At 44.9% G+C, this 27,590-nt stretch overlaps 2 protein-coding genes across 3 annotated transcripts in view; one reads left to right on the top strand and one right to left on the bottom strand.

Moving 5' to 3' along the window:
- Positions 1–996: 996 nt before the first annotated feature.
- Positions 997–14,204, bottom strand: INA (internexin neuronal intermediate filament protein alpha). Its single transcript, XM_004050035.5, has 3 exons — positions 13,140–14,204; positions 4,188–4,312; positions 997–2,993 (listed from the first exon to the last, which is right to left on the bottom strand). The coding sequence occupies exons 1-3, from the start codon at positions 14,202–14,204 to the stop codon at positions 2,684–2,686; spliced, it is 1,500 nt and encodes a 499-aa protein (XP_004050083.1). The 3' UTR covers positions 997–2,683.
- NT5C2 (5'-nucleotidase, cytosolic II) overlaps positions 13,801–27,590 on the top strand; it is a 188,023-nt gene continuing 174,233 nt past the window's right edge. Inside the window, exon 1 of one of the 2 annotated variants that reach the window (XM_055352861.2) lies at positions 13,801–14,262. The gene's annotated coding sequence lies outside the window, so the exon portion shown is untranslated. The remainder of the gene's footprint in view (positions 14,263–27,590) is intronic. The other variant, XM_055352857.1, reaches the window with a different exon arrangement.

Here is a 27,590-nt window from a genome sequence, read left to right as displayed (position 1 = left end):
TAAATCATGCCACTGCCCTCCAGCCTGAACAACACAGCAAGACTCCATCTCATAAAAAAAAAAAAAATAGGGAAGAAAAGCAAGTATTGTAGAGTCAGACAGAAGACAAGGGTCCAAAGCTCAGCTCTGCCACTTCCTGTGTGATATCAGACCAGGGTATTAACCTTGTTATTCTGAGGTTCTACTTCTTCATTTGTAAAATGGGGATACAAATACTATACCTAACGAGTAGTTGTGAGGTTTATACAATTCTATGTTTACTACCTCATATAGTGTCTGACACATAGTAAATAGGTACTGAATAAAGTTTAGCTATTATTAAGTCTCTGGATGCAGGGGATATAATTGTCTAATGAATCTGAAAGTCATATGGGATATCATTAGCACATGCTGCAGGAAGGCTTTCCCCTCATCTCTTGGATTCATTTTGTTGTCTTGTTTACGTAACAGTTGATGTCACTTGCTTTCCTTCCCTCGACCTCTCTGCTTTGATTCTAAACATTTTCCATGTTATCTATTATTATGAATTAATCATTTTTCAACTCTGTAAGTTACTCTTCTTTTTTTTGAGATAAGGTCTCACTCTGTTGCCCAGGCTGGAGTGCAGTGGCGTGATCTCAACTCACTGCAGCATCCACCTCCCAGGCTGAAGTGATCCTCCCACCTCAGCTCCCCAGTAGCTGGGACTACAGGAGCCACCACAGTTGGCTAATTTTTGTATTTTTTTGAGAGATGAGGTCTCCCTATGTTGCCCAGGCTGGTCTCGAACTCCTGGGATCAGGCCATCTGCCCCACCACCCCCACCTTGGCCTCCCAAAGTGTTGGGATTCCAGGCATGAGCCACCACGCTTGGCCAATATCTTTCTTCTATAAATAAGTTCATGGCAATTAAGGTGGCTCACTAAAAAGAGAAGATACAAATCAGTCAGAGCCAGACTGACTCTGAACCCAAACAGTGCTTCTCTCAGTGAAAGGGCAGGAACCACAGAACACGAATTATATTGGTGAGATTCGTGTGACTTTTAATTTCTTATGTTACTAATGTCTTACAGTAAGTGTGAGGAGTAAAGACAGGGATGGGGTAAAGGTAAGGAAGAGAAAAGTATTTTTCAAGTTCCTTGAACTATTGAAGCATGTGCTAGGATAAGAAAGTTCAGTAAAAGCATCATGTCCTTATCACCAGAGCTCTTAAAGGAGACATGGAACAGAGACGGGGCAACTCTTCAGCTCTGGCAGAAGTGACTGCTGGACAGAGAACAAATCCTGCATCAGCCTTGGCACACATGAAGGACTGGGCAATGCAGATGCTACACAGTTGGGCAGATGAAGAGCTGACTGTCCAGAATCTACTTCTAGCAAGCGAGTAGGCGCATGCACACCCCTTCTCTGGTCTGAGTGTCTCTTCCTCTCCGGCAGGACCCCACCAACTGTGCAGCCATGGGGTAAGTGTTAGGGAAGTCTTTTAGAAAAGAGAAAGATTTCTTTCTTATATATATGCTGGTAGTGTTGATTGACCAGAAGTGGTTTCTTTTACTTTGGGGCGGTAGCATTGTGTTCTGGTGACAAAATATCCTACACTTAGCACTCGTAAAAGGCATAGGAGAGTGAAAGCAAGGCCTCTTTAGGACCTAGGCTAGTGGGAAGGGGAATACGTGGATTCTAAGGGTAAGGGGATGAAAAAGCTAATTCTATATCACCACAAATGAACTGACACATAAATGACACCTTGGCTTTTTCCACTCATAGAAACACTCACTTCTTCTAGCTTATACTACTAAATCTAAGGTCGGCTTCATCACAGTTTGGGATATTTACTATGCTTCTAAAGTAAAGGTGAAAAGCTACATCCTTAATAGTTTTTCTCCTAATTAAATAGATTTGTGTAAGCTGAAAGCCTAAAGTCTAGGGATTCTTTTCATTATTTTATATGTTGGGGGAAACCCTTAAAATTCATCACTGCCATTTTTTTAACCTACAGAATTGAAAGAATATGAAATGGGCAGGGATAAGTAATTACATGAATCATAGACATGGTCAACATGCGTCTAATTTTACCCACTGAGCAGAGAGCGAATGGGGGTAAGTTCTTTTGAGAAGAACCAAAATGTGCTTAAAAGGGAAGAATACTACACTAGACTATTTTTTTCCTACATAGAAGAAAAGGATATATGGAATTGAAGGAGGTGAAAAGTGTCCATTAAACAAACACCTATTATTTGTGAAATAATTCTATCAGAGTGGAATTGGGTGTGGACCATTAGTTTATCTCTGGCAGTGATCTTATGTTTTAGGTATCTAGAGTAAGATTATTTAGCTGGGTAATGGCTGGGTAGCATGAATAGTTTTAATTTCAGTTCACAGCAAATGACGATGATCGCAGATTTAGCACCTTAGTTTGTACTTCCTCTGCACCTGAATCATCGATCACTGTGAAGCGTGAGCTGAAGGTCAGAAAGCTGTATTCTTAGATAACTCATCTGTGATTGCTCCAGGACTGCAGTTTACTTCAATCTAAGGGGTGGTTTTCTTATTAGAGAATGTAAGTATTCAATACTAAATATGAGACTGAAGCCTTGAAGACATTTTGTAGTGGTGGCAGGTGTTATGGTTCAGGAATAGGCTGTTTAACAAGTCAAATGCATATCATTCCCTCTTAAGCATTAACTTTTTCAAAGCAATGGAATTATATTTTTTGGCTTGAAATGGTGGTTTCTTCTATATTTGATTTCTCGGTTTTCTTAGTAGATATTACTGTCTCCTCTAATATTTCTTCAAAACTTTCCCCTATCTGGGAGGTTTTCTTAGAAGCTACCTTAGATGCCTCCTCCTCCTCCTCCTCTTTCTTAAGTGATAGCCCAGTGGATGAGACTTTGGAGGTTGTAGAACTGAGGATTCTAGGTGGGAGCAGGTAACTTGGATTGGGAAGTGGATTCAGCCCCGAAATGCTTAACCCACTGGTGCTAAAACGTGTCTCCTCGCCTTCCAGCAGTTTCCTGTAAATTCAACAGAGAAAAACTCTTAGGAAGTCAATAACCTTTCCCCCCCAGAACTCAACCCTCCAATCCTGATTCATTTGAGAGAGATTCCAAAGGACTTTGGAGTTTCTTCATGAGATTGAAACCAATAAATATTTAATTTCAAAGCTCAAAGGGTTGGACCACGTGCATACGCATCCGCGCACACACACACCCCTTCAGCACCAGCTATGTTTAAAGCATTGTCAAAGGAAAACCTATCCTGTTCACAAATAAATTCCAGGAGGAAAACCTGCAACTCCACTTGGCCGCATCACATCCATTTTTGGCTATTAGCAACAAAGCTCTAGGGAGAAGTAATTTTCCTAAGTAACACCTTAGCTGCAATAGGGATAAGGAGGTGAGATGTCCACAAAGGTGGTAGAAACTGCCTTACTCAACCTGGATTTGAGATTTGTACTTTTTCAGTGTATACGGGTACAAAGGGAATAGAACCAGCAATAACAAAAACCAGTGAATGACACTGTTTCAGATAACAGATTTTTATCAGCGTGACGAAAACAGTCTTATAAAAGAGTGGCCCCAAACCATGTTTCTCATAACTCTTAATAGTTTTTAATCATCCTTTTTTTTTTTTTTGAGACAGAGTCTCACTGTCTCCCAGGCTGGAGTGCAGTGGCATGATCGCAGCTCACTGCAACCTCCGCCTCCCAGGTTCAAGTGATTCTCTTGCCTCAGCTTCCAGAGTAGCTGGGACTACAGGTGTGTGCCACCACGCCTGGCCAATTTTTGTGTTTTTAGTAGAGACTGGGTTTCACCATGTTGGCCAGGCTGGTCTTGAACTCCTGATCTCAAGTGATCCACCCACCTTGGCCTCCCAAAGTGCTGGGATTATAGGAGTGAGCTACTGCACCTGGCCCCAAACCCTATTTTTAAAGTTACGAGTCTCATGGGTTTTTATTTTAACCTCTGTGTACTCACATTATCCCCTTAAATCCTTTCAGAGGTACACAGAATACTCTGGGACTAGTCAGAAGGAGCTGGATTATATCTAAGTAGAGGGACAGAGCAGTCAGCCCACCTGAAAGGGGCCAGTGATGCCCTTCTTCCCTCCCTCACCAGTCAGAAGCCAGAGAGACTAGATCCACTTATTTGGGCAGCATTGCCCCTAGGTGACTGGATTTACTCGGGTAAGCAGGTCCTTTGCAGTACCTGTAAGCTGCTATCTCAATGTCAAGAGCCATTTTGACATTGAGCAAGTCCTGGTATTCCCGAAGGTGGCGTGCCATCTCACTCTTGGTGTTCCTCAGATCATTCTCCAGCTGCCCAATGCTATCCTGAAAAGTAACATATCCAAAATAGTTAGGCCAAACCAGCTGAAATTCCTCAAGATTTCCAGAAGGCAAGGATTCCCAGCCCTGACTACACATTAAAATCACCTAATGAACTTATAACTTGCTTATATCCAGGTCTGTCCCTGAGTCCAGATCCAGATTCACTGGTTCTGGGGTGGGGTCCCAGCATTTGCATTTTTTTCATAAAGGTCCCCAGGAGATTTGGACTCATGGTGAGGACTGGGAACTTTTACCCAGAGGGCAAGTGAACACCTGCCCTTTTCAGGATAGCCACACAGCATATAGTTCTCAACTGAACATGGAGATGATTTTTTTTTTTTTTTACACTTACCATCCCTCCCTTGCTTGTTGTGTTGCTGCTAAACAACTCTGTTGTAGCATGTGCTTTCCAAAACCCAAAGCCTCAGGTTAGCAGCTTAGATTCAGAAAATTCCGAATGTGGAAAGCACAGAGAGCTTTCCAGGAAGACCTCTCTGCCTCCATTCATTTTGATGATTTCCTAGAAGCCTGCTAATCAGTCACTTTACTGAGAGCATTTTACATTATAGGTAAGGAGAAAGCAGAAATACTCCACAGAATTTTTAAAACACCAAGGCATGGAAGAGAAATCGCTTTATATTTATATATTTATAGTCCTTGAGCAGCCAGAAGGAATTCTTTTTTTTTTTTTTTTTTTTTTTTGAGACAAGGTCTTGCTCTGTTGCCTAGGCTGGAGTACAGTGGTGTGATCACAGCTCACTGCAGCCTCAAAATTCCTGGGCTCAAGCGATCTTCCTGTCTCAGCCTCCCAAGCAGTTGGGACTAACAGGTGTACACTACCATGCCTGGCTAATTAAAAAAAAATTTTGTTTTGTAAAGATGAGGTCTCATTATGTTGTCCAGGCTGGTCTTGAACTCCTGGCCTCAAGAGACACTCCTGCCTTTACCTCCTAAAGTGCTTAGATTACATGTATAAGCCACCATGCCCAGCCTGGTCTTTTCTTTTACTCCTTAACTATACCAAGTTCATTGCTGTCCCAGGCCCTTTAGGCTTGTTATTTCCTCTATCTAAAATGCCGGTCTTTACATGGCCGACTCCTTGTCATAGAAGATTCAGTTCACCTGGGTGTGGTGGCTCACACCTGTAATCCTAGCACTTTGGGAGGCTGAGGCAGGCAGATCACCTGAGATCAGGAGTTCAAGACCAGCCTGGCTAACATGGCAAAACTCCGTCTCTACTAAAAATACAAAAATTAGCTGGGTGCAGTGGCACGCACCTGTAATCCCAGCTACTTGGGAGGCTGAGGCAGGAGAATCGCTTGAACCCAGGAGGGGGAGGTTGCAGTGAGACGAGATCGCGCCACTGCATTCCAGCTGGGCAACAAGAGCGAAACTCCATCTCAAAAAAAAAAAAAAGATTCAGTTCAAATGTCCTCTCCTGCCAGGCATGATGGCTCATGCCTGTAATCCCAGCACTTTGGGAGGCTGAGGTAGGAGGATCACCTGGAGTCAGGAGTTCGAGACCAGCCAGACCAACATGGAGAAACCCCGTCTCTACTAAAAGTACAAAAATTAGCTGTGTGCAGTGGCAAGCGCCTGTAATCCCACCTACTTGGGAGGCTGAGGCAGGAGAACCGCTTGAATCTGGGAGGCAGAGGTTGCAGTGAGCTGAGACCGTGCCACCGCACTCCAGCTTGGGCAACAAGAGCAAAACTCCGTCTCAAAAATAAAAAAAATAAAAAAAAAAAAGATTCAGTTCAAATGTCCTCTCCTGCCAGGCACGATGGCTCATGCCTGTAATCCCAGCACTTTGGGAGGCTGAGGCGGGAGGATCACCTGGGGTTGGGAGTTCGAGACCAGCCAGACCAACATGGAGAAACTCTGTCTCTACTAAAAATACAAAAATTAGCCGGGCGTGGTGGTGCGTGCCTATAATCCCAGCTACTAGGGAGGCTGAAGCAGGAGAATTGTTTGAATCTGGGAGGCGGAGGTTGCAGTGAGCCGAGATCGTGCCATTGCACTCCAGCCTGGACAACAAGAATGAAACTCCATCTCAAAAAATAAAATAAAATAAAATAAAATAAAATAAAATGTCCTCTCCTCAGACAGGTCTTCATTTGCATCCAATTTAAGTATCCACCCTCGACCAACCCAGCACTTTATTTTACCTTAAGCCAGAGCAGCTACTGGCCCATGCAGGAACCTTGTGCAAATTACAAAAAAAGCACTCAGTTGAATGCAGCCACTCTGCTCTCAGCTCTTACCATTATATGAAATTATCTTCTTTTTTTTTTTTTTTTTTCCGAGATGGAGTCTTGCTCTGTTAGCCAGGCTGGAGTGCAGTGGCGCAATCTCAGCTCACTGCAACCTCCACCACCTGGGTTCAAGTAATTCTCCTGCCTCAGCCTCCTGAGTAGCTGGGATTACAGGTGTGCACCACCACGCCTGGCTAATTTTTGTATTTTTAGTGGAGACGGGGTTTCACCATGTTGGCCAGGCTGGTCTTGAACTCCTAACCTTGTGATCCGCCCGCCTCAGCCTCCCAAAGTGCTGGGATAACAGGCGTGAGTCACAGTGTCCGGCCCCAGCAATTTACTGGTTTATACTAGTTTATTTTCTATTGCTTTCCTCTATAACAGAGTTTTACAACTTTGGCAATGTTGATGTTTTAGGCTGGCTAATTATTTGTTATTGTGAAATGCAGGATATTTAGTAACATCCCTGGCTAGATGCCAGAAGCACATACTTCCCTCTCCCAGTTGCGATAACAAGAAAACGTCTCTAGGGCATCCCAGCACTTTGGGTAGCTGAGGCAGGCGAATCACTTGAGGCTGAGCTGGGAGAATTGCTCGAGCCCGGTAGGCAGAGGTTGAAGTGAGCTGTGATGGCGCCACTATGCTCCAGCCTGGGCGACACGGCAAGACCCCGTCTTAAAAAAAAAAAAAAAAGACACAATGATTGGGGGTTATTTTTAAGAAACAGTCATGCAGGGCCGGGCATGGTGGCTCATGCCTGTAATCCCAGCACTTTGGGAGGCTGAGGCGGGTGGATCACCTGAGGTCAGGAGTTCAGGTCAATCAAGAGATTGAGACTATGCTGGCCAACATGGTAAAACTATGGTCTCTACTAAAAATACAAAAATTAGCTGGGCGTGGTGGCGTGTGCCTGTAATCCCAGCTACTCTGGAGGCTGAGGTAGGAGAATCACTTGAACCTGGGAGGCAGAGGTTGCAGTGAGCTGAGATCGTGCCATTGCACTCCAGCCTGGGCAACAAGAGCAAAACTCCATCTCAAAAAAAAAAAAAAAAGAAACAGTGATGCAGATAAACATATCAGAAACCTCAAGAAAGTAAGTGTTGACAGGCCCTTGAAACTCCCGTTGTGTGAGAATGATAAAGCAATGGTGAAAGGTAGGGCTGAGACATCAGGGGGTACAAACTTCCAAATCAAGAGAATTTGCAGAATTAAAATTCATACCACCTACCTGTTCTATAAATATTGACAGGAATACTGCAAAGAGGAGTCTCAATTGACTGATGGGTACAGAACAAGGAATGACAGTCAGTAGGAAAAATATGTATTATACTGGACCGTGATGCATATATTTCAAAGTGTGTTAAGAGATCATGAGGCCTTAAAGAGATTTTTACCAAGAAATTTTACCTGATGGTTCCTATTTGAGGTTATAATCAATTCTGCTACTGACATAGAATCACTGACATAGAATCTCTAGCTACTGACAAGAGAATCAATATTACTGTGGTAAGAAGGAAAAGAGTCTAGAGTGAGGGAGAAAGAAGAAAATATGATTATGCAAAGAAGGAGGAGGAATGCTATATGAAAATAAGAGGAGGATTTCATCAGGAACTTGGGTTGCAGTTTTTGCTCTGCCACTAACATCCATTGGACCTCAGCCAGTTTTCTACATTTTAGTTCCTTCCAATCTTCTACTTCTGCATACGGAAAGTTATAATGTTTACTCTTTTTCTAAGGTGTTCTGAGATCCTCAAATTAGGATTTCAATTTAATATATCTCACATATACATTAATATATGATGAGTCCATTATCTGTTAAATTAGTAGGCATCAGAACAGCATGGCACACAGGAAGAACTCAATAAATGTTAGTGATTTTTATTCTTGATAATATCATACCACATGGCCCTCTATCCTTTTGATGATATAGACAAATTAATCACAAGCCCTCACTATTACCAACCCCTTAGATAACTAAGAAAAGTAACGTATAACAACACTTTAATATTGGATAGTTGGAGGCATATACCTTAAAGCACCAGATTTTTTTTTTTAATAACAATTTTGAATAAAAAGCCTTTCTAAAGTGGCTTATACCACTTACAATCAGGACACTAAACATAATGCCACCTTCCACAGCAATTAAGGGTCATGATAATAATCAATTTTAAAAATAATTCGGTGACATCTTTTAGGTCATTCGAGGTATATCAGGCTGTTTAATTCTACCCTAAATGGCCCCAAAGTGCGGTGTTTGGATTAGTGTTGATGCTCACTGATTTTCTTTGTTCTGAAAGATGAACGGACCTGCTGCTGCTCATTCTTAACAATGCCTGACTCCAGTGGTCCCCATTCTCCATCTTGCTGCAGTCTTGAAACCAAATAAAAAAGCATTTTGAAATCGTGTTAAGAATGAATAGGCTGGGGGCAGTAGAGGTGCCAAGTTCCTAATGTTTGGCTTAGAGATAGATGATATGTCTCATCAGCAGGTTAATTAGGTCCTTGCTTAAAACATTATTTTTGTTTCACAGCTGTGTTTTCTGAATAAGAGGTGGTTGGGGAGCTGAGTTCTAGACAGATGAGATTTCCTTGAACTTCTATGTTGCAGATTTCATATATCTATTTTACAGATCACTGTAGAGAAAAGCACAACTTTGCTCCTTTCAGAAGGAAGTGTGCTGTGTTCTGACCATTGATTGCTCTTCAATGTCTGGTCTCTTTGTGCTGTCCTCCCCACATCAGGCTGTGTCTTGCATTGCCCTTCAGAAGCCCTGCCAAAGATGGCCTCCAGCTCGAGATCTGAGCAGAGCGCTGCAGTCTGTCCCCTCCCCCAACCACGCAGCTGCTGCCGGCTTAGCCTGAGGGAACCGGAGAGCGGCACGCCCAGCTCCAGCTGGGGTCTCTCCTGGAGGAGCTAAGACAAACGCTGAGCATCGTCTTAGCTCGTCTGAGCATCGCAGCCTGTGGCTGGAAGGATGCCGGGTGGAGTAAGAGAAATGACTGGCCACACTAACATCTGCAGTGGTGAAGAAGAACGACAGAGCTGTGGATTTCATCACGTTTGGGGGCCCTGGGTCAGGGAGGCAGTAGTGAGTGCCCCACAGTCTGATTGGAAGAGGCTATTTAGAATTACTGCTCTGCATAATCAACTTGAGTGGGGACGGAGGATTTTTATTTGTGGTTCACCATGCGTGCTTTATTCTCACTCCTACCTTTCCTTTGTCCCCATCTTTTTCTTTCCTCCACCACACTCGAAAATCCTGTATTATACGTATCTCCGTAAACTACTTTACTGGAAGAAGTGGTTTAGATCAATGTACTCCAAAGTCAGTCTGAGGACCAACAGAATGCAGCACTTTTATTGAAAAATGCATATTCCCGGGCCCTACCTGTGAACTGCTGAATCCATATCTTTGGGAGTGGGCCTGATAATTTTTTTAAGCCCCCAATTGACCTTAGAGTGTCACTGGGTTTAGGATCCACTAGTTTAAATTTTTTTCTATAAAGATGCTATCATGGTAGCCCAGGTGACAGTAATACAGTAAGATAGGAAGGGGCAAACAAAACAAAATGAAACAAAAACCAGGTGGAAGAGCTTAAAAAAGATCAAATGTAGCTAATTTTAGAAATGGATCTATCAAGCTATGGATTTATATGCAGCCACTGTCACCTCCAGTCTCCAAGGGGCCAGCCCCTTCCTGCTATTTAATTAGGCTATACTCCAATCTCATAATGGAGAAAAAAGAGAAGACTTGGCTTGTCTCCCTGGAGAGCATTAACCTGCGGTGATCTTGATCATTCAGCAAGGTCTTTCAAGGAAAGCTTCAACTTTCCAAGACTGACCACAGTAGAGGTCTGAGACCCTGAGTACCCTCCAAGAATGTCTTTGGACATCTTTAACAGAACTAGACTCTAATGGTGCCGAAGTGGCTATGTAGGCACCAGCATTGCCCTATGTCAGAAATGGAAACCCCATCAGCTTTTTATGCAGAGGGGAGTTGCATTTGGCTTTTGAAGACAATAGCCTTAGCTCTTCCTAATCTCTTCTCTTGCCTGATTCAGACTCTCTCATCCACTATTGTGTACTTACTGTGTCACCTTGAATCATTTTTTACCCTTTCAAAAGTGTAAGAAGCTTTCTCTCCTTAAATAGGCTATCAGCTATCTGGGGCAGAGAAGACGTGACTTTAATGGGGCCTTCCTATGTTTCATAGAGGGTGCCAAGTTTGAAAAGAAAAATGGCCCTACCACTAATCTCTGTAGCAGAAGAAGGAGAACAGCCTCCCATTTCTGCAGTGAAAGGTGGGGATGAGATGAGAGGGCAAGAAAACAATGGCTAAATCTCACTGTAGAAAGGGAGGCTTTTCACCTTGGTCAGCACTGCTAAGATTGTTAGAACAGTCAGAGACACCCTTGTGGCATCAGGCCGTTAGGATCTGCAGGTAAGGCTTGAGTTCCACCTTAGCCTTAGGTCCCAAGGAGTAGGGAACCAGCTCTCTGTTGTCTGACCTCCTCTTCCACTCCCATCAGCAGGTCCTCTGTGGCTCTAAAGGCTCAAGCTGATGGGGGCAGCACCGCAGAGCTGCAGATGCTGCAGTTTCTCTGTTGTTTTTTGTTTGTTTCCTGTAGACCATGTCTGGATGACGCTACCATTGTCTAATGATGAAAGCCTTTTACAGCAAACAAGCCAGGCAAAACTGTCACTACCTCTTAGAATGTATGGGCTATAACAAGCAAACAGAGAAAACGGAAAAGCCCAATTCAGCTGGCAGCTCTGAGTAAGTTATCCTTTTTTTGTAGAAATACTGGGCTAGCCCTCCAGAAGACCACCTAGCTTGTACTTGGAGGCTTCTAGAAGAAAAAAATGAAGTCTCAATTAGCCAAATGTGATTAATTCAGGCCATCCAGGGGTTAGGGTACATAATGAAAAGTTCAAGTTATGGATTTTGAGGCAGAAATGAAAGTACTTATTTGAATGATAATGCAATACCAAACTAACCTGAACAGTCCAAGCAGGCTTTTTTCCTTTATCAAAGGAAGTTATTGTAACAAACAGCAAACACCTGCACATCAATAAGAATTCTTTAGCTTCTGATTAAAATGTTACTTTTGAGATTTCATTCCTTTCTTGGTTCTATTTTACCAATGTTCCAAGCCCTATTAATCTCACCAAATGTAAACTTTAATCCTAGCTAGAATTATTGCAAGTTTCTGAATTATAGTCATTCTATTCAAAGGAGCTTTTATTGTACCTTGAAACCAAACCACACTATTCCAATTCTTTTCTACACCTTCCATTTACCCTGTCTCCTGCCTCTGTGCCATTTGCGGTCATAATCCCAGAATTTCTTATATAGTAAAACTGAAGACGCAGTGGCCTTTGTTGGGAAGAAATAGCCAATCAATACCATCACAGGAGCTTAGAGGACAGGGAAATATGGAAAAAATACATACACTAGAACAAAGAAAAACCATCTCTGTGACTTATCACATGCACTTACGATGAAAAAAATACTAACAAAACAGGAATTTTCAAGTGGGACCTCACAGCTGCTGAGCAAATTAAGTGTTTTTTGTTTAGTGCTAAGCCATCCATGAAAGCCAAAATTGATGTTGTCTATGAGGTGACCTTTGATTGCAGGTAGCCAAGACTGATGTGTTGGTGTTGCAGGAAAAAAAAAAATCAAAGCAGTTAATTGCCTAGAGATTCATAACTGGGACACGAGACAGGAGAGACATCATTTCTGAGATGGGAAGAACTCGAGATCAGCACCGTGGACAGCGCCCCGACCTCTCACGTTTTGCCAACCGGCGAACGCTTTCTTTAGGAGGAAATGTCAGCTGGTGGACAAGGGAATCGTGTGTGTGTGTGTGTGTGTGTGTGTGTGTGTGTGTGTATGCGTGTGTGTGTGTGTGTATGCGTGTGTGTGTGTGTGTGTGTGTGTGCTGGTGGACAAGGGAATCGTGTGTGTGTGTGTGTTGGGGGAGGAGGGTAGAGCAGGGTGGTTACTACTAGCTCAAGCATCGCTCAGCTTGTTGGCTCCCAATCTCTACTTTTTGGAGCGCGAAAGTCAAGAAAATGGGATAGGACTCTTCCCAGTTCAGGATCGCATTCTTCCTTCAGCCCTGAAGCAGACCATACTCCATAAATATCTTCTAGGGCGCACAGAAAGCTTTTCAAAGTCAACCAAACAAGCCAGATAGCCGAGACAGCACCGCCCACGTAACCTGACCCGTTAGGCTCAGTCTTACTTTGGGTGGGGCACTGTTCTCCGGGTCGCCGGTGTGTGTAGGCCCGCTTGCTGACAGACAGGCAGAGTTGGGTTTTCGAACCTCAAAGAAATTTAAGGGCTTCTTTGTTTGAAGGGCTGGGGCAGGGACATAAATGAGGGGCGTTCCCTAAAATTAACATTAAAGACTCCAGGGTTTTTTTGTTAACCAGCGCCTCCAGCCGGGGCTCTTCTCTACTCTCTTTTGCCCTCCCCTTAAGTCCTGGGGCCCAGTTTTACCAGAGGAAGCGGGTACGCGCGGAAGAGGGCAGGGCACCCCTCCCCACGCCCAGCCCCGGCCCTTACCTGGTAGCCAGCTACCTCGGCACTGTGCCGCTCCTCCAGCTCCAGGATCTGCCTCTCCAAGGACTCGTTGGCCCCGCGCAGGCCCTCGATCTCGATGGTGCGCGCCTGCAGCTGGCGCCGATACTCGTGGATCTCCTCGCGGCTGGCCCGGATGGCCTCGGTGCTGCGCGCCGCCTGCTCGTTCAGGTTGGCAAACTTGGACTTGTACCATTCTTCCGCGGACTGCAGGTTCTTAGCGGCCAGGGACTCATACTGGGCGCGGATCTCCCTCAGAGCCGAGGTCAGGTCTGGTTTAGCCACAGTCACGTCCACCTCGGCCGCGGCCTGCGACGACGCCTGCAGCGTGGCCAGCAGCTCGGCTACCTCCTCGTCGTGCACCTGGCGTACGAAGGCCAGCTCGTCCAGCAGCGACTCCACCTTCTTCTCCAGGTCCAGGCGGGCCAGCGTGGCGCCGTCCACGTCGCGCTGCTGCGCCTTCAGGGCGCGCTCGGCGCCTTCGCGTCCGCGGCTCTCCTCCTCGCAGCGCGCCCGCAGACGCTGCACCTCCTCGGCCAGCCCGTCGCGCTCCAGCAGGGCCTGCGAGCGAGCCGAGCTGGCCTCCTCCAGCTGCGCGCGCAGGTCGCGCAGCTCGCGCTGGAAGAGCTCGCCGACGCGCGACGGCTCAGCGTGGCGCTGTCGCAGGGCGGCCAGCTCGGCCTCCAACGCGCGGTTCTGAGTCTCCAGCTGATGCACCTTCTCGATGAACACGGCGAAGCGGTCGTTGAGGCCCTGTAGCTGCTCCTTCTCGTTGGTGCGGATGATCTTGTACTCGTTGGTGCGCGCCGCCGCCTGGCTCAGGTCCAACCCGTCGGACGCCGGCGGCCGGCGATAGGCCAGGCCGAGGCCGAGCGACGAGGCCGAGGAGCAGGCGGCCGAGGAGGCCACATTGCTGCGGGACAGCGACTGCGAGCGGAAGCCGCCCGCGCCGCCGGCCCCAGAGAGGCGGGCGGACAGGCGAGAGCCATCCCCGAACACCTTGCGGTAGGAGGAGGAGGAGCACAGGTAGTGCTCCGAGCCGAAGCTCATGGTGCTGGGATCGGGGCCGGACGTGCGGCTTCAGCGGGAGCTACAGAATAAAGGAGAGGTGCGGCAGGCAGGGCGCGGCGGGGCGGTGCGCCCGGGTTTTAAGGCGCCGGGGCTGGGGCGGCGCGTTGGGGGCGGAGCTCCTGCTCAGAGTCTGGCCGGGAGAGGGAAGGGGGGCATCCAGGAGCGGGGGCGGGGAGGCGCAGTGACTACCGCAGCTGCGCGCGCGACGACCTGGGGCGCCGGGACAGGGCCATCTGCATCGGAGTCGCCCCTTTCCGCAGCTCTTCTCCCCAAGAATCGACTGCTTCGGAAGTGACTCGAGCGGAGGGGTGCCTAAACGACTGAGGTTTCCCATCCGGAAACCACACAGCTCTGTCGCATCCCTTGACCCTATCCCCTCTTCTTTAACCGACTGGGAGGTTAGGGGTTTCTGGGAGGTGTCCCCTACACCCACCCTCATCCTGAGGTGAGGCGCACAGAAAGCCTTCCCGAGGGCGAGGCCGTGTTTTTCCAGTTACAGTGAGGACCTGCAGGGCGAGCCCTTGTCCCCTTCCTCAGGGTCCCCAAGGAGAAAGGTGGGAGATGCTACATCAGAGAGCATCTCTCCAGCTGCCCTTCTGCAGCTCCTGGGGAGGCTCCGGGCGGAAAGATGTTCAGCAAGTGCCTCTCCCAGAAGAGAGGGGAGATGAGTAAAGAAAGTGACCCCGAGCTGCGGAGAGTGGGGAGAAGCGGCGGTACAGAGGGGAAAAGAGGCCAGACTTGGAGAAGCAGGAGGCGCTGGGAATTGCTGGGGCTCATCGTTAGGGCACTAAAGCATGGCACAGGCCAGGACCACAGGCTGCTGGAAAGGGGGCTGCAAACTTTTGTGTTTAGAGCATTATATTTTAAAATATTTCGAAAGGACCATTTTTAAACCAGGAGATTTCACCTGTAAAGAAATTGGATTTCTGGCTTCTTCTGAAAATGGGAAGAGCTGGGATGCCCACAGTGGCAGAGGTGAGTTGCCCTTGCCATTTGTATAAGAAGTGTGCTCTCCTGTTCACTACAGTCCCTGCCATTCTCCACTGAATTACGCCCCCCTTCTTAATTCATTTACTTTACCTCTCTGACCCTGTGGGCATTTGAGATTTCAGTCTGTATAAATCCAGCAGGGCAGGTTCTCAACTGGCTTCAGAGAGCCACTCCCTGTGCAGATCTCTTTTTGGAGAAAAGAGATCCCTGCAAAAAGATTAAACTACAGGAGTGGGGGAGAGTGCTGGTGACTGAGCCGGCCTCTTCTGCCACATGGTAGGGTTGGTGGGGCAGGGGGTGAGAATCAAAGAATGGAATCTGAAAAGATGAAGGCTGGGAGGGGTCAGTGTGGCGTCTGTAATATGTACCCACTTGCAAGCTTCTAATATCATTCAGGATGTGGATATGGCTTTGGAGAGGGAGTAGGAAGACCTTTTTAGTTATATCCCAGAATTCCAGACTGAGGGCCTTTTATTGATATTGGAATCTTCAAGGACGTAGTTCTAGGATAAGTTTTACTTCATGGGGAAAGGGGAATATGCTTGGGACAGGCCACTAAAGGAAGGGTGAAAAGGGATCTTATGGGACTTTGGAGCATATCTCTTGGCTTTGTGCTTGATGTCATGGAAGATGGTCAGGCCCTGCCACAGCCTGCCCCTCTGGTTCCTCATCACAGACCAAAGCCTTGAGTTGGAGGGACTCAATTCTGAGGTCTTTGGGCTTAGAAAGACCTGGTAAGGTGAACAATAAAAGATTGCTAACACTGCTGAATAATGATTGTCTGCCAGTACTTGTGGTGGCACTTTTGCATAGGTTTACCTCTGAACCATGCTTCAAGGTGGCCCTCACCTCCATCTTATAGATAAGACACCGAGGTGCGGGTGCAGCACAAGGTCACCAGCAAGCAAAGACAAGCATACGTTCTCTCTTCACTACATAATTCTGCTTAGTGCAGTGAGACTCTTTTTTTTTTTTTTTTTCCTGAGACGGAGTTGGCCGGGTGCAGTGGCTCACACCTGTAATCCCAGCACTTTGGGAGGCCGAGATGGGCGGATCACTTGAGGTGAGGAGTTTGAGACCAGCCTGACCAACATGGTGAAACCCTGTCTCTATTAAAAATATAAAAATGAGCCAGGTGTGGTGGCATGGGCCTGTAATCCCAGCTCCTCAGGAGGCTGAGGCAGGAGAATTGCTTGAACCCGGGAGGTGGAGGTTTTAGTGAGCCGAAATCATGCGACTGCACTCCAGCCTGGGTGACAGAGCGAGACTCCATCAAAAAAAAAAAAAAAAAAAAGACAGAGAGACGGAGTTGCGCTCTTCTTGCCCAGGCTGGAGGGCAGTAGCGTGATCTTGGCTCACCACAGGTGAGCGGGTAGGTGTCTGCCACAACACCTGGCTATTTTTTGTATTTTTTTTTTTTTTTTTTTTTGAGATGGAGTCTTGCTCTGTCGCCCAAGCTGGAATGCAGTGGCACAATCTCAGCTCACTGCAACCTTTGCCTCCTGGGTTCAAGCAGTTCTCTGCCTCAGGCTCCCGAGTAGCTGGGATTACAGGTGCCCACCACCGCACTTGGCTAATTTTTGTATTTTTAGTAGAGATGGGGTTTCACCATGTTGGCCAGGCTGGTCTTGAACTCCTGACCTCGTGATCCACCTGCTTTGGCCTCCCGAAGTGCTGGGATTACAGGCATGAGCCACCACGCCTGGCCAATTTTTTGTATTTTTACTAGAGACGGGGTTTCATCATGTTTTCCAGGCTCGTCTTGAACTTGACCTCAGGTGATCCACCTGCCTCGGCCTCCCAAAGTGCAGGGATTACAGGCGTCAGCCACTGCGCCCAGCCTGCAGTGAGACTCTTGAAGTCTTGTTAATTTCCATGCAGCACGGCCGGCTGCCATGGCTCCTGCCTGTAATCTCAGCACTTTGGGAGGCCGAGGCGAGTGGATCACCTGAGGTCAGGAGTTCGAGACCAGCCTGACCAACATGGAGAAACCTGTCTCTACTAAAAATACAAAATTAGCTGAGGGTGGTGGCACATGCCTGTAATCCCAGCTACTCTGGAGGCCGAGGCAGAAGAATCACTTGAATCCGGGAGGCGGAGGTTGTGGTGAGCCAAGATCGCACCATTGCACTCTAGCCTGGGCAACAAGGGTGAAACTGTCTCAAAAAAACAAAAAAACAAAATATTTCCATGCAGCCAGAATAGGACTAAGTGGGCTTTGGAAGAGTTTTGGCCGATAACAAATCAGCATGCTGGTTTGTAATTGAAAGAACATTGGACTCAAAGTCAGAGGCAATGGGTTTGAATTGTGGCTTCTGCCACTTACTAAGCGTGTGGGGATAACAACACCTACCTCCCAAGAGTCATGAAAGCTTGAGCTGATATGTGAAGGTGCTTGGTAAGCTGTAGGTATAAAGAGTTATGGTCATCATCATCCTCTTTCAAATGAAAGGAACGGTTTCACATCCATCAGCAACAGGATATGAGTTGGGTTTAGGGAGGGGATTGCAGGAAATAGTCCATCACACCCTTGCACAGGTGTCCAGGCTACTACTACTGAAAGTCAGCAAAATGTCCTGGTTGGAGTTCCGCTTTCTTTCCCTTCCCATCCTCCAGTGGAATCAGTACCCCAAAGGCAAAACACACATAGAACAGAAGAAAGTGAGGCAAAAGGCCTAAATATTCCAGCAGAGTGACAGTTGCCCTGGCAAAGCTGCATTTTGCATTTTCTCAACAGCTTATCTGAGATTCCAAACTGGTATTCCTCTGTGGGACTTAGGCCTCCTCTTTCTTGGCATCCCACCCCACAGGCCCAGATGTTTGGCTTTAATAATTTTAGCACAAAGCTATCCTGCGAAGGAGTGATCTTGGCTGAGCCTCAATCCATAACTCCTTCCAGCTGGCCAGGCCTCCTGAGGGAGTTCCCTGGGTGTGCCAGGGCTGTGTCTTCATCTTCCTCTAATGGCACACTCAGACACCACAGACACGTTGTCAGTCATCCCCAGTTCTCCCTAAGGCCACATTCTCCAGTCTCTCTGTGGCATTTGGCAGTGCTGACCACTCTTCTTGGTTTTAATGACTCAGTTCTTAGCCTTCCGCTCTTCCTTTGTAAACTCTTTTTTTAGGCCAGGCACTGTGACTCATGCCTGTAATCCCAGCACTTTGGGAGGCTGAGGTGGGAGGAGCACTTGAGCCCAGGAGTTTGAGACTAGCCTGGGCAACATGGCAAAACCCCATCTCTACCAAAAATACAAAAATTAGCTGAGTGTGGTGGTACATGCCTGTGGTCCCAGCTTCTCAGGAGGCTGAGGCAGGAGAATTGCTTGAACCCGGGAGGCAGAGGTTGCAGTGAGCAGAGATTGCGCCATTGCACTCCAGCCTGGGCAATAAGAGCAAAACTCTGTCTCAAAATAATAATAATAATAATAATAATAATAATAATAATAAACAACTCTCTTTTTACGATATTAGATCTCCCAGAAGCAGGGAGGCTTATAAAGTTTTCTCCCTGAGAAATCTAGTTTTGCATCTAGCCAGGTGACCTCAAACACATTACTATTATTTGCTGAGCCGTAATTTCTTGAAATTGTCTGTGAAATTTCAATAAAACAATCCACCAGAGTGCTCTGCAAACCTGGCTGATCATTAGAATTACCTGAGAACTTAAATTTAGATTCCTGGGCTTTACCCATAACCCACTTAATCTAAGAGATTGAGATCCCTAGACCTACCTCTCGTGAAATGACTGTGCAGTTTAAATGAGATTATGTATACAAAGCAGACATCACAGTGCCTGCTGTGTGCATGTTCAGTAAATGGTAGCTGTTAGAAGTATCAACTTCTTTAATTAATTCATTCACCAAATAGTTACTGAATGTTTATGTCCAAGGCCCCTGGAGTAGGTGCCTTCTCCATAGGAATAAGGCAGATGTGGGCTCTGCCTCCATGGGAGTGGCATTCTAGTAGGAGAGACAGAGATTAAGCAGCTAATTACACAATTAATTGTTAATTACATTTATGACAAGTGCTCTGAAGGGAAGTACAAGTTGCTGTGGGGCATACAACTAAGGCCCTGACCTATGCCAATGAGTCCCAAACCCCTATTTCCAATTTCCACCTCCAAACACATATCTAACTGCCTGTTGGATATCTCCTCGTGAATGCTTGCTGGTCTTCAAATACCATAGATCTGAAAGTGAACTTATTATCTCCCTCTTCTCCTCCCCCCTCCCCTTGCTTCTTGATCTTCACTTTGTCCCACTCGTTCCTCTGCTTACACAGTTCCTTCTTCCTGGAATTTCACCCCCAGCCCTACTTCAACTGTTGAGATCCTTAAGGCTCAAATGCCGCCCCTCCTTGAAGCCTTCCTTGGTATCTCCAGTGGAAGGTGATCCATCCTTCTCTTGAACTCTCCTCCTCATACCCATAGCCTTTGCAGCACTCACATGGCTCATAATGAACATAGTCTTCTACTGTAATTATTTGTATGCTTGTCTGAGTTGAAATGGGAGCTGTGTGCAGTAGTGCACCCCTATAGGCCCAGCTACTTGGGCTGAGGCAGGAAGATCTCTTGAGCCCAGGAGTTCGAGGCTGTAGTGTACTATGATTGCACCTGTGAATAACTGCTGCACTCCAGCCTGGGCAACATAGTGAGACTCCATTTCTAAATATTAAAATAAATAAATAAATAGATGAATAGAATTGGAAGCTCCTTGAGCACAACTCATCTTCTACATCTATATATATCTCTCAGCACCTATCACAGTATTAAACACATGTGAGGTGAAAAAAGGGGTTGAAAATGCTTTCTCATACAACCACTTGGGAAAAGTCTTTGGCATGACACCAAGAGTGAGATTCATAAAAAAAAAAAAATGCTTTTAACTTCATCAAAATTAAAATCTTTTGCTCTGCAAAAGATCCTGTTAAGAAGATGAAGGCAGTCAGGCACCATGGCTCACGCCTGTAATCCCAGCACTTTGGGAGGCTGAGGCAGGCAGATCACGAGGTCAGGAGATCGAGACCATCCTGGCTAACACGGTGAAACTCCGTCTGTACTAAAAATACAAAAATTAGCCGGACGTGGTGGCGGGCGCCTGTAGTCCCAGCTACTCGGGAGGCTGAGGCAGGAGAATGGCATGAACCCAGGAGGCAGAGCTTGCAGTGAGCCAAGATCGCGCCACTGCACTCCAGCCTGGGCAACAGAGCGAGACTGTGTCTCAAAAAAAAAAAAAAAAAAAAAAAAGGAAGATGAAGGCTGGGCATGGTGGCTCAGCACTTTGGGAGGCCAAGGCAGGCAGATCACGAGGTCAGAAGTTCGAGACCAGCCTAGCCATCTCTACTAAAAAATTAGCTGAGCATGGTGGCACATGCCTGTAGTCCCAGCTATTCGGGAGGCTGAGGCAGGAGAATTGCTTGAACCCAGCAGGCAGAGGTTGCAGTGAGCCGAGACTGTGCCATTGCACTCCAGCCTGGGCAACAGGCGACAGAGTGAGACTCCATCTCAAAAAAAAAAAAAAGAAGAAGATGAAAAGACAAGCCAAAAATATTTACAAATGACAAGAAATGTATCCAGAATGTGTATCCAGAATTTGTAAAGAACTTTCTAGCCAGGCGTGGTGGCTCACGCCTGTAATCCCAGCACTTTGGGAGGCCAAGGTGGGTGGATCACTTGAGGTCAGGAGTTCAAGACCAGCCTGGCCAGCATGGTGAAACCCCATCTCTACTAAAAATACAAAAAAATTAGCAGGGCCTGGTGGCATGCTCCTGTAATCCCAGCTACTAGGAGGCATGAGAATCGCTTGAACCCGGGAGGCGGAGGTTGCAGTGAGCCAAGATCATGCCACTGCACTTCAGCCTGAGTGACAGAGCGAGATTCCATCTCAAAAAAAAAAAAAAAAGAACTGTCTAAACATAACAGAAAGGAAATGAACATTCCAATTAGAAAATGGGCAAATGACTTGAATAGGCATTTTAGCAGAGGGAATATACAAATGGCAAATTAAGTAGATGAAAATATGTTCAACATAACTAGCCATCAGGAAATCAAATTCAAAGCACAATTATGTGACACTACATACCTACTAGAGTGGCTTAAACACAAAATACTGACAATACTAAGTGCCTACAAGGATGCAGAACAGCTGGATCTCTAATTTATTCCCGCCAGAAAAGCTGGTGGGGATGTAAAATGGTACACATACTCTGGAAAAACACTTTAGTAGTTTCTTATAAAGTTAATATACATTTGGCCGGGCACAGTGGCTCAAGCCATTACTGTAATCTTAGCACTTTGGGAGGCCAAGGTGGGCAGATTACCTGAGCTCAGGAGTTCAAGTCCAGCCTGGTCAACATGGTGAGACTCCATCTCTCTTAAAAATACAAAAATTTAGCCAATCATGGTGGTGTGCGCCTGTAATCCCAGCTACTCGGGAGGCTGAGGTGGGAGAATCACATGAATCTAGGAGGCAGAGGTTGCAGTGAGCTGGGATCGCACCACTGCACTCGAGCCTGGGCAGCAGACCGAGACTCTGCCTCCAAAATAAATAAATTAATGAATTAATTTAATTAAATAAATTAATGAATTAATTTAATTAAATAAATTAATGAATTAATTTAATTAAATAAATTAATGAATTAATTTAATTAAATAAATTAATGAATTAATTTAATTAAATAAATTAATGAATTAATTTAATTAAATAAATTAATGAATTAATTTAATTAAATAAATTAATGAATTAATTTAATTAAATAAATTAATGAATTAATTTAATTAAATAAATTAATGAATTAATTTAATTAAATAAATTAATGAATTAATTTAATTAAATAAATTAATGAATTAATTTAATTAAATAAATTAATGAATTAATTTAATTAAATAAATTAATGAATTAATTTAATTAAATAAATTAATATATATTTACCATGTGACTCAGCAATTTCACTCCTGAGTATTTCGCCTAGAAAAGGGAAAACCTATGTTCACACAAAAATGAGTACACGAATGTTCATAGCAGCTTTCTATATGATGTACTAAAACACTAGACAACCCACATGTCTTTCAGCAGGTGAATGGATAAACAAACTAAAATACATTCATACAATGGAATACTGTTCACCATTAGAAAGAATGAACTATTGACACACGAAACAACTTGGGTGAATTATAAGGGCATTTTGCTGAGTAAAAGCTAATCTCAAAATGTTACATATTACATGATTCCATTTATAAAACATTCTTGAAGCAAAGAAATCATAGTGATGGGGAAAAGATCAATGGTTGACAGCAATTAAGGTTGTAGGGTTGTGGGAGGATGTAACTATAAAGGGGCTAACAAGAGGAAATTTTTGTGGTAATGGAACATTTCTGCTACTCAAATCTATACACATGATAAAAATTCAGAGGGTGGGAGAGAGAAGAGAGAAACCTAATGAAATCCAAATAAGGTCTCTAGTGAATTAAGGTGTTGTATCAATGTCATTTTCCTGGTTTTGATAATGTACTATAGTTATATAAGATGGTATCGTGGGGGGAGCTGGGTAAATTGCACATGGGAACTTTCTGTACTATTTTTGCAATTTTTTTGTGTCTTAAACTATTTCAAAGTAAGACATATATAAAAATAGGCAAATGTTCTTAGGAGATACATACTGAAGTTTTAGGGTTGCGGTATCATAATTTATGTAACTTACTCTTAGATGATTTGGCAAAAATGCTGTCCACACATACCACACACACACACAAATGCACACAGAAGGGGGAGGTAAAACAAATGCGTCAAAAAGTTGACATTGGTGAATTTAGGTGAAAAATGTACAGTTGTTTATTGTATTAGCCTTGCAACTTCTCTAGGTTTAAAATTTCCAAATTAAAAATTCAGGAAAAAAAAAATGTTTTTTGAGACAGAGTCTTGTTCTGTTGCCCAGGCTGGAGTGCAGTGGCACAATCTCGGCTCACTGCAGCCTCTGCCTCCCAAGTTCAAGCATTTCTCCTGCCTCAGCCTCACAAGAGTAGCTAGGTGTACAGGTGTGTACCACCAAGCCAGGCTAATTTTTCTTTTGTATTTTTCTTTTTTTGGGTGGAGTTTTGCCCTTGTTGCCCAGGCGGGAGTGCAATGGTATGATCTTGGCTCACTGTAACCTCTGCCTCCCAGGTTCAAGCGATTCTCCTGCCTCAGCCTCCCAAGTAGCTGGGATTACAGGTGCCCACCACCAAGCGCAGCTAATTTTTGTAGTTTTAGTAGAGGTGGGGTTTTGCCATGTTGGCCAGGCTGGTCTTGAACTCCTGAGCCTCCTAAAGTGCTGGGATTACAGGCATGAGCCACCGCTCCCAGTCTTTTTTTGGTGTTTTAGTAGAGACAAGGTTTCACCAGGTTGGCAAGGCTGATCTCGAACTCCTGACCTCAGGTGATCTGCCTGCTTCAGCCTCCCAAAGTGCTGGGATTACAGGCATGAGCCACTGTGCCCAGCCAAGAAGTTAGGAAAATTGGTTAATAGATACATAGATGAGAGAGAGAGAGAGAGAGAGAGAGAGAAAGAGAGAGAGAGAGGGCAAAAAGGAAAGTATCACTCAAATCTGGGCTTGAACCAGTGACCTTCAGTCTAACACTCTTTTAACTTGGGCTAACTGTAAAGACCTCTCCCCCTTCCTTCTTGCCCACCAATAGGAAAATCCTGCTTGTTTTGAAGTAACAGAAAAAGGTCAGAATTCACACTATGCTGGGAGTATTTTAAGTGCTACTCTGAGTCCTTGGTATTGCCATAGTCATCTCACACACATTTACTGAACCCTGGCTATATGCCAGCTGCTGGGATCCTAGAGATGAATATAGCTAGATGTGACAAATGGTGTCACTTCTCTCAGATTAATTTAATTTTTAAAAATATGGAATTATATATAGTATGTAATGTGCTGTGACTTTATTTCTTCACTTCATAAATCATAAACATTTTTCCACATTAGTTATATACATCTATTTACTTCTTTTTACAGTTCAGTATAGCATTTACTTGTAAGGATGTGCCATAATATTCGTTTTTCTCTAATAAAAACACCACTCTGATTTTTTTTCTTTGTCTTATGATTACCACAAGTGCATATGAGATTTTTACAAAAAAAAAAAGAAAAAAAACAAGGTAGACATGGTAGCTTACGCCTGTAATCCCAACACTTTGGGAGGCCGAGGTGGGTGGATTTCTCTGAGCTCAGGAGTTCGAGACCAGCATGGGCAACATGGCAAAACCCCATTTCTACGTAAAATATTAATACAAAAATTAGCCGAGTGTGGTGGCACGTGCCTGTAGTCCCAGCTACTCAGGAGGCTGAGGCTGGAGAATTGCTTGAGCCCAGGAAGCAGAGGTTGCAGTGAACCAAGATTGCACCACTGCACTCCAGCCTGGGCAGCACAGTGAGACTCTGTCTGAGAAAAAGAAAAAAGAAAAAAAAAGAAAAGAAAGAAAAGAAAAAATAAAAGAGAAAAGAAAAGAAAAATACATTGCCTGAGTGAAATCCAGCCTTCATCTCTACTTTGCCATAATCACACACACACACACCTGCTGTGTGTCCAGCTGCATGCTTGGTACTTTTTATGTCTGTATGGTAAAAGACATGAGACATAGTCATACTCCCAAAAAATTACAATCAATTGAAGAGGTTTGACTAACTTGAGATTTTAACTTAAGGACCAGGCAGTATGCACTTGATTACAGACCATACATTCTAAGTACTCAGAGGGAAACCTACCCTTTTTTTGTCTGATTTCAGACTATTTTTTCAGCTAGATTTCTTTAGCCTCTACGAAAATATATTACATGAGCATATCATTAAGGAAGATGAGGGAGAATCATGCCCCAAACTTTCTAGAAGAAAGGGGAATGTTTTTAACAAAGAAACATGAAAGAACATGACATCAAGCTAAATCATACTCCTGTTTGTCCTTCATTTATAAAACCTCAACTGTTTCTATGTACATAGAAGATAAAAACAAACAATAGGCTGGGCGCAGTGGCTCACGCCTGTAATCCCAGCACTTTGGGAGGCCAAGGCGGGCAGATCACGAGGTCAAGACATCAAGACCATCCTGGCCAACATGGTGAAACCCAGTCTCTACTAAAAATACAAAAATTAACTGGGCATGGTGGTGCACACCTGTAGTCCCAGCTACTCCGGCGGCTGAGGCAGGGAATTGCTTGAACCTGGGAGGCAGAGGTTGCGGTGAGCCAAGATCACGCCACTGCACTCCAGGCTGTTGACAGAGCGAGACTCCATCTCAAAAAAAAAGGTTCTTTGGGTGGATTAGTTGATAGTAACAGTTCATCCTATGTGGTTGTAGTTGTGCACACAAAATTGTGTTTGCACAGTTTTGCATTGCATTGTTTGATGTGCAGCGTTTGTTTTTCCATATTTTTGCTTAAGGAATTTGGGGTTTCTATGTTTTGGCTTTAGCAGTGTCTCAGTGCTTAAGCCTATTTCTGTGTTCTCTTTCTCTCTCTATTTTTCTTTCTCCCTCTCTTTCTTTCCCCTTCCCAGAATGTTCTCTTTATTCGCTTACTTCTAAGTCTGAGGCTAGGCTGAACCAGAGTTTCCAGAACCCCAGGATTAGGAGAAACTGGGACTTGCCTGTTCAGTTACACTTCAAGACCATGGACAGCTCCCCAGCCGTCCTGGTGTCGGCGCCTGCTTTATAGACTTCACCGATTGTGAGAATGGAAACGAATCTGAGAAACCATTTGGCCTACCTCCTCCTACCTTTTGCTGTTTCCCAGAGAAAGGATCCTAGTCGGCAAATAGTCCAGGATTATTAACTGCCTGGCTGAGGGGAGATACAAAGGACCTGGAGGGCGCCTTCACCCAGCGTTTCCTGCGCTCAAATCTGCTAATGCTTGGAAAAATCCTTCAGTTCAACTCAGCAGACTTGTGTGGACCAAGCCTTTCCCTCCCTGGAGAGATAAGGCCTAAATACAGATACTGTCTCGGAGAGGGAACAAAGGAACTCTAGTTTAATAAGAAAATAATCCCTCCTAAAGGCTGTTCTCCACGGGAAATAGAGGAAGAGACAGCCCAGAGCATTGGGAGCCGAAAGGGCTGGAGAGGGAGTGGCGAAATAGAATGGAAGAGGGGCATTCAGGGACTTCTGGGGACTCTGAAGTCAGTCTTGGTGAGCTCCACACAGTTCACACCAGTGTGCCCTGAGCACACAGTCAAAGATATGCCTCACACTTTCCCAAAATGAGAATACAGAGGTCTCCCACTGTCTCCTCTTCCAAACTAGACTAATTTTTTTTCTTTTCTTTCTTTTTATTTTATTTTCTTTTCTTCTTTTTTTTCTTGAGACAGGGTCCCACTCTGTCAACCAGGCTGGAATGCAGTGGTGCAAACATGGCTCAGCGAAGCCTCAACCTCCTGGGCTCAAGCGATCCTTCTGCCTCAGCCTCTCAAGGCAGCCTGAGACGGTAGGCACATGCCACCATGACCAAATAATTTTTTTTTTTTTTTTTTTTTTTGGTAGAGATGTGGTTTCATCATGGCACCTAGGCTGGTCTCAAACTCCTGAGCTCAAGCCATCCACCCACTTTGGCATCCCAAAATGCTGGGATTACATGTGTGAGCCACCATGCCCAGCCAACTAATTTCCAAAAGATAATTTATGCAATGATTTGATGTATTTTGTCTTCTTTTATTCTTCATGACAAACTTAGGGTTTTATTATTCCCATTTTCCAAATGAATAAACTGAGACTCTGAGAGATTAGGGAACTTGTCCAAAGTGACACATCTAGAAATTGGCAGAGCTGGGTCTTGAACCAAGTTCCTCTGACTCCAAGCTGGTGTTCCTTTCATCACACTTTATCGCTAATTGGGTCTTTTTATGTGTGGTAAAATGCATATAACAGGAAGTTTACTATTTTAATCATTTTAAGTGTATAGTTCAGTGGTGTTACATTGACAATGTTGTACAGCCATCTCTATTATTTCTAAAACCTTTTCACCATCCCAAAAGAAACTCTGTACTCATTAAGCAATAACTCCACATTTCCCCCATCCCTGTCTTTGGCAACCCCTGTTTTATTTTCTGTCTCTATGAATTTGACCATTCTGTGTACCTCACAGGAAAGGAATCATACAATATTTGTCCTTTTGTGCCTGGCTTATTTCACTTAATGTAACTTCAAGGTTTATCTATGTTATATCATGTGTTAGAACTTCATCTCTTTTTTTCTTTTTTTGAGATAGGGTCTTGCTCTTTTGCCCAGGCAGGAGTGCAGTGGCACAATCTTGGCTCACTGCAACCTCCGCCTCCCAGGTTCAAGTGATTCTCATGCCTCAGCCTCCCAAGTAGCTGAGATTACAGGTGTGCACCACCCTGCCTGG

The sequence above is a fragment of the Gorilla gorilla genome, chromosome 8 (genome assembly GCF_029281585.2).
Source record: "Gorilla gorilla gorilla isolate KB3781 chromosome 8, NHGRI_mGorGor1-v2.1_pri, whole genome shotgun sequence".
In the NCBI taxonomy this organism is placed as follows: domain Eukaryota; kingdom Metazoa; phylum Chordata; class Mammalia; order Primates; family Hominidae; genus Gorilla; species Gorilla gorilla.
The sequence above is the reverse complement of the archived record's forward strand: the minus strand, read 5'-3'. Positions and strand labels throughout refer to the sequence as shown.

Coding starts and splice junctions, on each gene's coding strand:
- INA (XM_004050035.5), bottom strand. CDS start 14,204: ATGAGCTTCGGCTCGGAGCACTACCTGTGCTCCTCCTCCTCCTACCGC. Junction 4,313..13,139: donor CCGAGGTAGCTGGCTACCAG/GTAAGGGCCGGG, acceptor GTTACTTTTCAG/GATAGCATTGGGCAGCTGGA. Junction 2,994..4,187: donor ATTGAGATAGCAGCTTACAG/GTACTGCAAAGG, acceptor TTGAATTTACAG/GAAACTGCTGGAAGGCGAGG.